The sequence below is a fragment of the Papaver somniferum genome, chromosome 10 (genome assembly GCF_003573695.1).
Source record: "Papaver somniferum cultivar HN1 chromosome 10, ASM357369v1, whole genome shotgun sequence".
Classification (NCBI taxonomy): domain Eukaryota; kingdom Viridiplantae; phylum Streptophyta; class Magnoliopsida; order Ranunculales; family Papaveraceae; genus Papaver; species Papaver somniferum.
In genome coordinates this window covers 6,506,714-6,520,257 of record NC_039367.1, presented here as the reverse complement: position 1 = coordinate 6,520,257, position 13,544 = coordinate 6,506,714, and the positions used below count along the sequence as shown (strand labels likewise).

Here is a 13,544-nt window from a genome sequence, read left to right as displayed (position 1 = left end):
TCTTTTTTAAAAAGACTGTTTATATATTTTTTAAAAATTTTAAATATTTTTCTTTAATTAGGTCTGGTATAAGAATTTTTCTTTTAAAAATTAGGAAAAAAGAATATAAAAAAAACTAAAAAAAATTATCAATAAATAAATTAGAAAAAGAGTAAATATTTATTCAATGGGTTAGTCATTTTTGGAACTCTAGGACACACCTTAAAATCATGGTCCTCCCAAAAAAAAACCATGGTCCCCATAAAAAATGGTTCATTTTAAGGGAGTTCAAATCCTACCCATTTTAGGTGGGCTTGAACCTCGCCTTTGAAAGTCCACTTGAAGAACTTAGAGAGGCAGCGCCCAAAAATGCCCACAATGCATGGCTCTTTTCAGAGCAGATGAAAGTAGGTTATGCTGTAGCAGCAACAGTGCCAACATGGTTTTAAATCAATAATTAAAGTTTAACTTCACCAAAAATTGCACCAAGATCAGTAGCAACATGGTTTATAAGTTTGACAAGATCATTTGGAGAGTAGACCTTACCACAAGAATCATCAATGGAGTGTAAGAAATCTCCGCAATCAACTTCCGTAGTATCAAAATTGTGTTTCCAGTGCTCATCTCTCAATCTTCTGTATGTCACACCCATTGCTATGCACAGCTTCATGAAATCAGGTTTCTTCAATACTTCTTTCACATCTAAACAGAAACCCAATTCTTGAAGGAAATTTTCCATGTCTGAGACCACTTGCTTAATGGATGCAAGGTTAGACATTGTATGCTGAGCCATAAATGGATCATGGACCTTAATTTTATGGTCTTTCACTAAGGAGCATAGTTGAAACAAATTGGCTAATGAGAATCGAATGATGAAGATGAAAAAGTCGGGAAAATTCATCCCTGTATTGATAGCAAGGTTGCGCTGACAGAGACCTTCGAAATCATCACATATGTCTCTGATGTCTTCTATATACCCTTTTGCCTCGTTGTAGTCTTTAAGAAGTAATTTCCACTGCATGGTGAAATAAATACTTAGTGTTGCCAAAATATCAACATAGTTCAATTCTCAAGTCATGTAACAAGAGGAACTGCGTAGATATACTTACTACCCAGGATAGGTTATGTGCATTGAACCAGTTGTGGTTTATGGATATTGTATCTTCCTGTAATAAAAAGAAGTTTCCGTTGTAAGCACAAGATTGCAATCGACCAACAAGATTCACGGCAGGTATAACAGATAGTTTCAACTACTGTATCACATTTTTCAAGTTCCCATAGATCATACCATCTATAGAATAAATCAAGCTAACACTACGCCTGATTTTTCCACCAGGTGGAGTTGATGGAAAAAGATTCACGACGGGTATAACAGATAGTTTTAACTACTGTATCACATTTTTAAGTTCCCATAGATCATACCATCTATAGAACAAATCAAGCTAACACTAGACCTGATTTTTCCACCAGGTGGAGTTGATGGAAAACTTATCAACACCCAAATTAACTCTAGAACTATATTAGAATTTCATGGAATAATTAAGGTTAAGAAATGTACCATATTCTGTACTTGATGATACCAACCACTGGGTACAAAGATAACTTCATTTTGCTCTTGAATACACTCTAACCAGATAGCCTGCAAATTTACATATTTTTAAGGAAGTTTCTAGCTTAGAGATGAATTTGAAGACAGAAACAACTAAAAGCTAGAAAACAGTGAATTACCTTATTGAAGCCTGGAAACTTCGTTTCAGAAACATCTTCAAATATGTCATAGACGGAACTTTTCATGTGCCTGTGTGAAATATAAATAGGTTCCACGTCAAATGTTGCCTAGCAAGGATTGATCCCATACTGATGATGAACTCTTTTCTTTTGGAAACTTTCAAGTAAACTTATACGTGCTATTGTGATGGTAACTCCAAAAAAAGGACCTATGGGTTAAATAACTTAAATTGCATAAATATTAGATGTAAAAAATAATTCAAAATAAGACTTTATATTCCCAAGATGCTGAAGAATATGCCTGTACCTGTCAAACACAAGCTGACTCTGGGAAGGAGATAGAAGAAGCCATTTTTTCCTCCCACAGACGTTTGCCGACCAGCTATACGACCTAAAAACATCAGCATGGAGAGGAGTCCAAGTACCTACAGGGTAGTCTACGTTAACTATTAGATGCAGAGGTCATGAGACTCATGAGCATTGAGTCATCCAAACAAAACGGAAAGTTATATCCCTGTATGGAGAGTAAAGTAGATCAAATCATCTTAGCAGAGTCATATGTGTGTACCAACTGGTAGATCACACCGTTTTACTGACCTTTGGATCCCATGTAAACAAAACGATAGTCCGAGCAATTAACTTCATTTTTCTCTTGAGAGGTCTCATCCATATGCATATTATAGCTGTCAAGATACAAGTTGAGCCAATCATCACGAAAAAATAATGGAGTTGTGTATGCTATGTAATCGGGGTACTCCTGGCAATAAACCAAAAACAATAAGAAAACAAATGTATAATGAATAATAGTTCTGTAATACGATATGTTTTGCAGGACTAAAATCGTTTTCTTTGTATACTTAAGAAGAGTAAAAGTTTTGGCCCATACATCGTAATTTCTACGAATTATACGTAAAATCTCACATATTTTACATACTTCTACAAAATGCCAGTCCTTCAAATATAATAGTAACTCATTGCTGTCTTCACAACTAGAAGCACTGCTACACTCTTTAGAAGAAAAATCAACCCAGTTCCCTACGAAATCTGAGACAGACATTTCGACTATTTTCTGATCATTAAACTCTCTCCTCCCACAATCTGCAACCTACAAGTGATAAAATATCACAAAATCAATAAACCAAATGCACACTACTGAAAGCTAACATCGTCAAAACTTACAGTTATCCCACTGTGGTCGCCAAAATGTATTAAGTAGCAAAGCTCATTTAACAACATCTTACATAGCTAGAAAGAAGAACTGTCAGGTAAGGTTTTGGGCAGATCTTAGATATTTGAATTAACGTTGTCTTAAAGATGATTTTCCCCTTCCTAATACAGATTTGCATGGACCTGGCACTTCAGGTCATGCCATTTTTTCCTTATAGATACGCATAGTGAATATAACCAAATTAAGATGTACGAGCAACATGCCCATCAAACTGCTTCCTGATTGGAGTTTGAAAAACAGTTTTACAAGCCAACTATAGCCACTTATAAATGCAAAAATAGCACGGATGCAATAGCATCTATCGTGTAAATCAATTTCATGAAGGCGAAAATCGTCTTTTGCACACCAGATACTTAAATCTTCATATTAACATATCTTTCCATTCTTCTTAACAAATACAATGTTGGCTAACCAAGTAGGATGTTGTGCTGTGAGATGGAAAAGGCCCTTCAAAGGTTTCTTGTCTTTGCATAGTCGCCTCTGGGCAAATGCTAAAACCCTACTAACCTTTTCCATACCCACCAACAAAAGGAATTATGAAACACTGAAACTCCCCAAATCAACAAAAACCCATTGCAAGAAATTGCATACAAAAGCCAAACAACACTAACAAACAGTTACGAATTAAACACAGAAGGAAACTAGGGGTAATAAATTGAAAATACCTGAACTTTTGATTTCCCAAAATTTAAAGAGAAGAAGCTGAGGTTAGGCAATCCATCTTTGGTAACCCAATCATTACAAGCTCTCCAATCGTCCATTAATCCAGTTATAACAACAGGTTGATTCTTCTCCACATAGTTTTTCACAAATTCTTCATAACTCAATTCTTTTCCGTTCATTCTCTCTATTTCTCCTCCTATTTTTACACCCATTCAGAATCTTGTTTTTGTCTAAATAGCTTCGTAATTGACAGGGAGCAATGTACTCCCTCCGTTTCGCTTTTTTATCAATAATTCAATTCAGGTCACCGGTCAATCCCATCCTCAAGCCCACCGCTGATGTGTCATTGACCCTGGTCGAATTCTCGATTCACTTGGGTTTCATCCTTCTTCTGACGTGTCTTAAGTTTTCCTTTCTCGCTCGCAGTTTGATTTCGGGCTGAAAAAGATGTTCAAGAAATATATAATATATCATCTAAAACTTGGAACATCAAATCCACGGAACGAAGTTGTTTTGGACTCCAACAGATCGATGCAACATCAGATCCATCTAAAATTTATGCTTCAATTTTTCTAAAAAAGAATTTGACTGTGAGACGACCGTTTCTAAACCCCATTTTTGGGTATCTGCTACTACTTTTTATGTTTTTAATTTATTTAGTTTTTTCATTAATAGTGGAAGTGTTCTAATGTTTCAGTTGATAAGAATTGAGGTTTTATGCACAAATTTGACCTTGGGTCTGCTGTTTGGTTGGTTCTAAATTGAATTTTTGAGTAAAATACACCTTAGTTGTTTGATAAGTTTCCCACCAGACAAATGAAAAGGTTATTAGCAGTTTTGGTGTGGCATTAGTTCTACGCCGATGAAATGCCACCAGTCTGCTTGCTTTCCGAGGATTTCTACCAAGTGACTATAATGCTTATCAATTACCTTTAACAAAGACTTATGCTGGTGGGGATCACTTTTTAATGCCGTAAATCATATATATCTTAAAGCGGAGATCTTAGCATGAGCAGAAGTGTTTACTGCTGAGCTTATAGACACAATATGTCCTTTTCTTTTTGTGTGGTAGTGTGTTGGTATGTTACTGCATCTTCAACAATGCCACTTTAACTTAACTATAGACTGAACAAGTAAAAGAACATAACATAAAGGTATGTAGTGAACAAAGAAATTGCAGTTACCAAAACCAATAAATTTTATTATGTATCTGACAATGGCCTCTTACAAAAAAATATAGATGGCGTTGCAGGGTATAAAAATTCAGAGTAGCAGCAATTCTTTTACTTTATCCTTCACGACTATAACATATTTCTAACACATTCAAAAATCTTCTGACGGAGAGGAACATACTATTTTGTGGTTGAAAAAAATTTCGAAAACGGAAATATTCAAAGCTTATTTAGTCTTGTCCGAGGAGAACAATCATCATTTTCAACCACATTACTTAATTTCAGAAACTTGCATTTTCTCTAACCAGACCGAGAGCCTTCACCATGAATTTTGCTGCATTTCCGTCATTGCTGCATAAACTCTTCAAGGTAATTCTATGGTTCTTCGAAATAATGCACATATGCTTCATTTTGTTGATTTTCCCACTGGTAATCATGTCATTCCACCTGAATGAATAGCACAAAAGACTCAGGGTATAAATAAGAAATACAAAGAACTCATAATAATTAAGATATCCAATTTTAATCTCAATTCTTGATATGAATTAATTTTTGTATTTGTTATGGCCCTTTCTCTAGAAAGGCTGAATCTGAATCATTTGAAAACAAATGCACCTGAATCCTAAAATAGAATACTTTATTTTAGTCTACGCCTACAACTGTATATGCTTGTTCGAAAATATTGTTCGATGAACCAGAAGCAATAGTGACCCTTAACTATTCCTTAACAAAGATTCACGACCAAGGATTTCATTCAAAATAGTTTTTAATTAACTAAGCAACCTGAAATGGCAGCATTCAAAAGGGTAAAGGGAAACCATAAGTGCCACGGCTTTCATAGATTAATTACAAAAAATGTAGTTGTAATTCAACTCTAGAATGACAGGCATTGAAATGCAAGACCCTGATGTGCTCTCGTCTAGAATCCAGGTACACTAGGAGCTAGCGCGAGTACTTGATTAAGTGTACATGTCGTCAAATTTGGTTTTACAAGGGTATTTTAAGGTGCACAAGACTATACCTTCATGGCTCAGTGATCAAGATAAAGCCCTGTTGGCAGACCTCAAGAAAACAGGTTATATAACGTTTCCAAGTCGATAATAATAACAACCTTGTACCCATTATAAAAGAGTCAATTTAAAATCAACAGAGAGATCAATAAAGTTACCTGAAATGAAGAGATTAGGAATGCATCAGAATCCACCATACAATATGAGATACCGAGAATTTGGTTTACAAATTTTTTTTTTTACATATTAATTGAATACTCGATGTGTCTCAAGAAAGAAAACCCGAAAACTCAAATTTGTTACTTTACACAGACTAATTTTAAAAATAACGCAGACACATGTATGCGAATATTAAGAGATTAAGAACCCTCACATGTTGAACCCCACTCACAAAATCAAGAAGGGTACATTCTCAAAGGAAAGTGCATGCCCACGAATCAGACCAGTTTCAGCTTTATAAGATATTTTGAACTTCTTTTTTAGCCTGAAATTGGATGAAACGGAGAATGGGAATACAAAAATTGGAAAAACTAGGGTTAAAATTTAGATTATGGTTTACTTTGATGTTGCATTGATCTGTTCAAGTACAGAACAACTTTATTCCATGGATCTGATGATTGATGATAGATTGAAGATTTTTTTAACATCGTTTTCAGCCTGAGTTTAAACGATGAGCGAAAAAGGAAAACTTAAAACACGTTAGAAGAAAGATAAAACCTAAGAGAATCGAAATTCAATCCATCTCAGCAGTGGGTTTGAGGGTGAGATTTACCGATGGGCTGAATAGAATTATTCCTTTTTTGTATAGTGCTTATAGAGGAACTATTTTTCTGTAGGAAATGCAACTGAATTTGGGTGAATAGTGGACATTATCCGACCGAAAACACTGAACGTGGACTTTCAAGAATTCTATCTTCCAAATTCCATGCATACTCACTGTTTGGAATAGAATATGGAAGTGCAAGTGTATTAATGGAAGAGTTCCAAAGATGGAAAAGGAGTAGCGCTTAACGCTATTTAAAGCAGCGTCAAAACTTTTTTCATTTTCTATTAATAAGAACAATGACTGATGACCTTTCACGTGGTCAACACTTACATTTCTTGTTTTATTCTGCTAATTTAAAATTGTCACTGCTCTTTAACAACTAAGAAGACGACATCTGTCTAAATATAATTATTTGAACAACAAAACTTGTCTCGACTTTAACTAGTTTCTCTGCACGTGAATCACTTTGGCATTCAAAGCTATTTAGGTGACGTCATAAAACGCTATTTAGATTAGCGTTCAGCGCTATTCAGATTTGCGTTTTCATTTGGATTCCAAGCTCCCTTCCATAATATCATGGAACATGTCTTGGAAAAAGTGTGGAACAGTCCTATTTGGGAGCCATTAGACTTGACATTCCATATTTTTTCCATGCTTATAATAGCTTGGATTCCACCATAAGACTTGCTCTTAAATCGAATGGTGGTCCAATACACACCTTTAAAAGCTCACCCCCCACAAATCCAATGGTGAAAGGATTGGTGGATTAACTGGGTGCACCAAATTGATCCATCCCTAGAGGACCAATATTCGACATCTACTAACCTAGTCGAAACATACACGGAAGTAAGTTTGGGAAACTATGATCGAGCATTTTCAATCGAGTAGCACTGCAAACCAATCATTTTAAAATCTGAACGACATTTAGTCAATGATTGGGGTATCACTCAGGCCTTTGGCCTAGGCTCAACCTCTCGTGCGCCTACGAAGCTTCGGACTTTAGCATTAGATATAAAAAAATGCAATAAAGTAGTTCGACCGTGTAAACTAAAAATTAATCAATGTGCAGAACGATGTATATTAAATGTACATTATACAGAATAAGTTCATTACTAACATCACTGGCTCAGTATCTCTTGTGCGTCTTCGGCACAAAGGATATAAGGATCTTGCCGCGTTTTTGCATGTCTGAATTTTTTTTTTGCTCGTGAGACTTTCATGAAATATTCAAACAGCATTCGGATCGTCCAAATTATTTCGGCTATCGGGATTTGAGATCATTACATTTTTTTGTCTGTCCAAATATTTTCAGCGTGTGGTATATTATAGATACTGTGGATCATATCCCTACTTTGGGTTGCTGCACTCAGCTATAATGCATATACGTATACTCAAATAATTAATCTTCATATAACAGTTGGAACTAAATATTCTACCAACTGAACCCATTATCAAGTAACACACTTTGTTATTGTATTATCTCGATCTTGTATCCATAGGCAATCACACAAGTTATTTTGGTGTTGTATTTTCTCGATCTCGTATCCATAGACAATCACACAAAGTGTGAACCGAATTATCGTATTATCTCGACTCTGTCCATAGAAGATCACATTCGGTAGAGGACTTATAGGTTGAAACAAAAAGATTGTGGTGTATTTGGGTACCCTCATATTTTCAATTGGTATCAGAGCAGGCAAACATGAAAATATCTAACAATATGTGTTTGGTGCGATCCAACCTATAAGAATTAAATCTAATGGCTGATTCAGTTAACGTAGAGCAAGAAGATAGTGTACTTCAGATCCTGATAAACAACTCAACATTGTTAGTTCACTGGTTGAACATGTTAGAGCATAGCTCGGTTGAACTCACCAATCGTTGGTATGTCAAGTTTGGTTGTCATATTTTAGTGACTCAAAACTCATATAGAGTCGCGTGATTGTATGCTAGAGTCAATTTTGTTTAGGTTAGACTAGAAAGTCTAGCAATGTTGAGACATACAAGTATTACTCCGAAGACTTGAAGAAACTGAAGAAGAAGTGAACTACAACGAAAACATCATCCTTCTTATTGAGGTTAGTAATATTGACTTGAACTGCTTTCATTCCTAACGTATCTTTCAAGTCGTGCTATATTGAAAACATAGCTGCAAAGTTGTATATACTGTAACTCTTGTATGTTACTCTAGTGATGTGACATGGTCATATTTATAAGATCATAGTATTAGGGAATTAGACTACGAAGTATAACACTTATATTTTGAACTTCGTAGATATGAGATCGACATAATCTTGTATATATTGGTATGATTATGTGAATGGGTTATGGTGAAGATTTCATCCTAGGAAACAATGTTTTACATTTGTTTAAAGGAAGTACATTCATGAACTTGTTTTATGAATCGAAATGGAAATCGCTAGGCTTATTGGTACGGCTATTCATTGCAAATTTTTGGATTAACAATATGTGTGAGATGGTAGAACCGATCGTAACTTTGTTATGTATCTTGGTATAACTAATCACAAAGCCTGACTTATGATTTGGTATGACTAGTTTTTATTAATTGGTGTGACTGATCCTAAGTAATCACCATTAGATGGTATGATCGATATTTGTAATTGGTGTGACCGATCCTAGTAATTGGTGTGACCGATAACAAAGTGTGTGTAGTCGATCCTTTTAATTGGTGTAACGGGTCCTGGTAATTGGTGTAACCGATTCTGGTAACTGGTGTGACCGATCACAAGCAATACCATGAGTATAACCGGTCCTGGTAATTGATGTAACCGATCCTGGTAACTGATGTAATCGATCCTGGTAACTTGTATGCCGATCACAGGTGTTTCCATATTAAGGTATAACTGATCATAGTGATTGGTAGAACCGATTGAACCCATGTATGTGATATGATATTTGATCAATCACATAGTAATCTTGGAATACAGGTGAATCAATTCTAAACTTGTAACCGATTCCAAGAATGTAAATCCATGTAAATATGAATAAGGATTTACAGTAAAAAATTCATTCAATAACTCTTATCATTTGTTGCTCAAAAATATTCCTTAGTACTGTTTTGGGTAAAAATTGATTCTGCAGATTTTGGTAAATTTGGGTGTGTTGATGAGAAACGAATTCAAACCATAAACAAATGTAATGCACATGAGTACTTTTGAGTTCGAGAGATCAATCTGTAAGACTCTGGCCTAAACCAAGAAATGGTCGTTCCAGATTCAATTCGGTCACAAGGTGAAGGAGAAGGGTTGATCTTAGGGAGGGAAACGAATAAGGTGTTTGAGATCAGAATGTTGAATTATGAAGGTGTGGCTGTTATATGACTTGTAACAGAAAATGGTTTCTGGATACTTGTGTTGATAACACTTGTCTTTTTGTCGAAATATGTTGAATTCCTATTTATACAAGTCATGTTCGAGCACCCCTGATCACGTAGGAAGTGGAGGTGATTTAAGTAGTGGAGAAGTGGAGTTGTGTAAAAGGTGGTGATCACCACGTTTCAATTACGAGGAAAAATGGTCACACTTTCACCCACTTCTCTCATTGTTGTTAACCGTCCATTCTTCCTTGACACGTTCTTGTAATGGGCGTGTTGCACGCCGCACGCTGTAAACAGCCAGACCAATACCCCAGTAAGCATCCCCCAGTTTGTGACATGTTTGATGTCTCGAGTAAATGGGTCAAGTCATGAGACTTGCCGTTAAATGCAGCACATGGTGCTTTAAGGTCAAAATTATTTATAGAAACAATATTTATAAAACATCGTTTACAATCGGTGTATATAAAGCATCATTGTTTCCAAGCTCGTCTAAGTCAGTCGCGGAACTTAGCGTCTTAAAAGGAGCGTGACCATTCTCTTTCAGGGAGTTGGTAGGAGATACGCACGCATCCCAAGGAGTGGACGGTCAGTCCCTATAAGAGAGTGGCGACTGGTAGCCATTTTAAAATCCTATCGCTCGATCCAGTTTAGATCTGGACCGCTTAAATCGGCTAGCCAAGTTGAGTGGCTGAGATGATTTGCGGAAGCTAATGATTGCTGTTGAAGTAGCGTGAATGGCCACTTTTGGGTGATCGCTCGGAGGCCACATGAGAAAGTTGTGTCTTGGACGATCGCTCCTCATGGAAGAGGGGTGGCCGGTGATCACAACACCACCCTGTTGGCCATCTAGAATCCAATATGAGTCATTCGACCAAGCTGGCAAAGATGGACGAACGCGATTGATTTGCGGCATTTGCATAACGCCGTTTATTCGATTTAGGGTTTAGAAGCTGTGCGGCGAACCCTCTTTTGGCTAATCGAATCAAAGCGTCGGGTTTTGATTTGAATAGGCCGTTCGGACATGTGTAAAGACGGGCCACTCGTGAGCACGCTGACATCTCCTGGACCATCTAAAATTAGATCTCAGCCACTCGATTCGGCTGGCGAAGATGGGTGGTCATGATCGGTTTGTGACAGTAGTATTTTGCCGCAAAACATTTTTAGGGTTTTCAAGCACCGCGTTCACCCTATTTTGAGCCAGCGATTTGATGTGCTCTGGTCTTTCTATGAGCAAGTTGATAGACCAATCGTGGAGTTGGGTCGACGGTGAACACGTTAACACTTCTTTAATCATTCGAAGGAAGATCTAAGCCGTACAACTATGCTAGCTAACTTGGATGGTCGTAATGTTTCTGAGACCGTTTTGGCCGGTCTTAGCTCGTTTGAGCTCTCTTCTTCAATAGCGCGATCACCCATGTTTGGGGTTAGCGTTCGATGACGTTAGAGTGTGCTAGGTGGAGTCCGACCAGTTGGGGTATTAGTGGGCCCGCCGGTGGTCATCCTGGTGATCGCCTAGTTCCGCTAGGAGTAGACTAGGCCTATTGAATTGTGTGGACAAATCGTGCGGCCTTGATCGGTTTTTAAGACTGATATGGACAGTCTAGATTTCCCTTAAGAAATTTAAACGCGTTCGATCTCGCTAATTTTCAATTAAAAGGTGTGTGAACACGCTGATCTCTTTGTCAGAGGGTGATGTAGCCTATGTGAGTGTTTTCATGCAGGTCTCAATATTGATACTTCGGGAGATTTATGCTACTCCATTGCGAGTGAACATTAATCGTCATGTCATGTTAATATTGAGAGTTCAGCTGAGAACATAGCATGGGAAAACACTAGGCAGGCTCTGGCATTACTGAGTAATGCAACTAGGAGCTTAAATACCCATTAGGCTCTATACTAGTAAACAATTCATCTAGGAGCTTGAGTTTCAATATAATGTGAAGAGAGACATAGACACTCATCATATTCTGATATATCGGGTTGGCAGCGGACAACCAACATGGCTGCATATCGGGTTGGCAGCGGACAACCAACATGGCTGAACATCGGAGTTGGTATTGGCAGTGGACAACCATCTTTGGCGCTTATTCGGAAGGATATGGAAACGACCATGAATAGTAAAATGGGGAGGGATACTTGGTTTAAGGTGCATATACGGACCATGCACCAAGTGAGACAGCCTTAGAGATATACATCCATCACGGCTGGACAATGGAGTGGCCTATGGGCCAAAGACGGAAGTACATCCATCACGGACCTTCACGGGACATGGCTCAGTAAATGTTCAGCCGTCATGGATGGACATATTGAAACTGGCCTGTGAGCCACAACTGAATGTACAACCATTACGGCTGTACATCGCAGTTAGCCAGAATGGTAAGTTGCAGCCATCATGGCCTGGGAATTGGTGAATGATTTTTGCTCCCCCAATTTGAGTTGTAAAAATGTCAAATTAACATATATATGGAGGGGTAGTTGATTGATGGTGCATATGCGGACTATGCACCAAGTAAGCTTCATAGCTTAGCCAGAAGAGTATAAATGATGCTTATGGCTCATTTATAGATGCGTAGCCTTACCAATGGAGCGTGTTAAGCATGAGCATCACTATTCCATGTCGCAGACCAAGTGTTCATCACTTGGATGCATTTTGACGGAACAACATTTACGGACTAGGCCATTACTATTATAGCTTGGCCACGGCCATGCAAACGAGTTGGCTTAAGTTTCCGTTCCTTTGAATGAACTACAATCTGTGCTTGATCCCTTTAGAGTAGGGAACGGTACTTAGGCAGCCGCAATGAGTTGCAGCATTGCCGGTCCAACACTTTGTCGCTCATATCATCTAATTGGGAGATGATTACGACATTCTGGCCTTTGATATCATCTGGCTCGGTAACTCGATGTAAGAGATGATTGTGGCCAAACTTGATGAGGCTAGTTGCATTCCATTCCTTGGATGCTCATACTTCCTATCAAGGCGTTCGACAAAGGCTAAAAACCCCAGTATCGTAACTTCGCTCAAGAGGAGTCCATTTTGATGAAAAACGGTCCAAAGATCAAGTCATGTGGATCCGTAGATCCACATGGTCACCAGAATTTAGCCAAATTCCATCGTTTAGGTCCTCAAAAGGACGTTTTTGCCATTTTATGAAGGTTTTTGTTTTCTTAATAAACCTTTCGCGGAACAAGGATAAGTTGGAAAGGTGTGGAGGATAAGTTAGCTAGATCACGCTCCACGAGCATGCTTGCAAGGTAAAATGGACGTGCATTTGCCTACCTTTGAGTCCCGGATCGTAACTTCATTATGGCGCATCAGGGAAGTTACGGCATGCGGGGCAACGCGCCAAAGGCGTAATTTTACGGTCCGTCACAGTTGGTATCAGAGCCAGGTTCCGAGATAACTCTAGGGACTGTGCGGAGTGGACTCGTCAACGAGTAATTTTCCTTCAAAAAGGAAATAAATTTGGAGAGTAGGCCAACATTTGCGCGGAAAGAAGCTTGTAACTGCTATGCCAGTTACAAAGCGAATCGAGTTGAGCTTGTTTGAGTGCTGTGAGTTTGCATGGCCTAAGTGGCACCCCACTTACGAGTGGTTATCCGGAAGACCGTCTAGGACGGTGGGTAGACAATGGGACTGATCATCCTCACACGTTGGAAA

The 13,544-nt window shown here is 38.0% G+C and overlaps 1 protein-coding gene across 4 annotated transcripts; it reads right to left on the bottom strand.

Moving 5' to 3' along the window:
- Positions 1-422: 422 nt before the first annotated feature.
- Positions 423-4,093, bottom strand: LOC113317334 (jmjC domain-containing protein 4-like). Of its 4 annotated transcripts, none has more exons than XM_026565459.1 (8): positions 3,601-4,093; positions 2,594-2,812; positions 2,305-2,464; positions 2,015-2,132; positions 1,708-1,777; positions 1,538-1,618; positions 1,089-1,145; positions 423-994 (listed from the first exon to the last, which is right to left on the bottom strand). In XM_026565459.1, the coding sequence occupies exons 1-8, from the start codon at positions 3,808-3,810 to the stop codon at positions 437-439; spliced, it is 1,473 nt and encodes a 490-aa protein (XP_026421244.1). In that variant the 5' UTR covers positions 3,811-4,093; the 3' UTR covers positions 423-436. The 4 variants fall into 4 exon arrangements, with proteins under 4 accessions (XP_026421244.1, XP_026421245.1, XP_026421246.1 ...); XM_026565460.1 differs by having other exon boundaries at positions 2,642-2,812; positions 3,601-4,089; XM_026565461.1 differs by lacking the exon at positions 3,601-4,093 and adding an exon at positions 3,348-3,571.
- Positions 4,094-13,544: the final 9,451 nt, after the last annotated feature.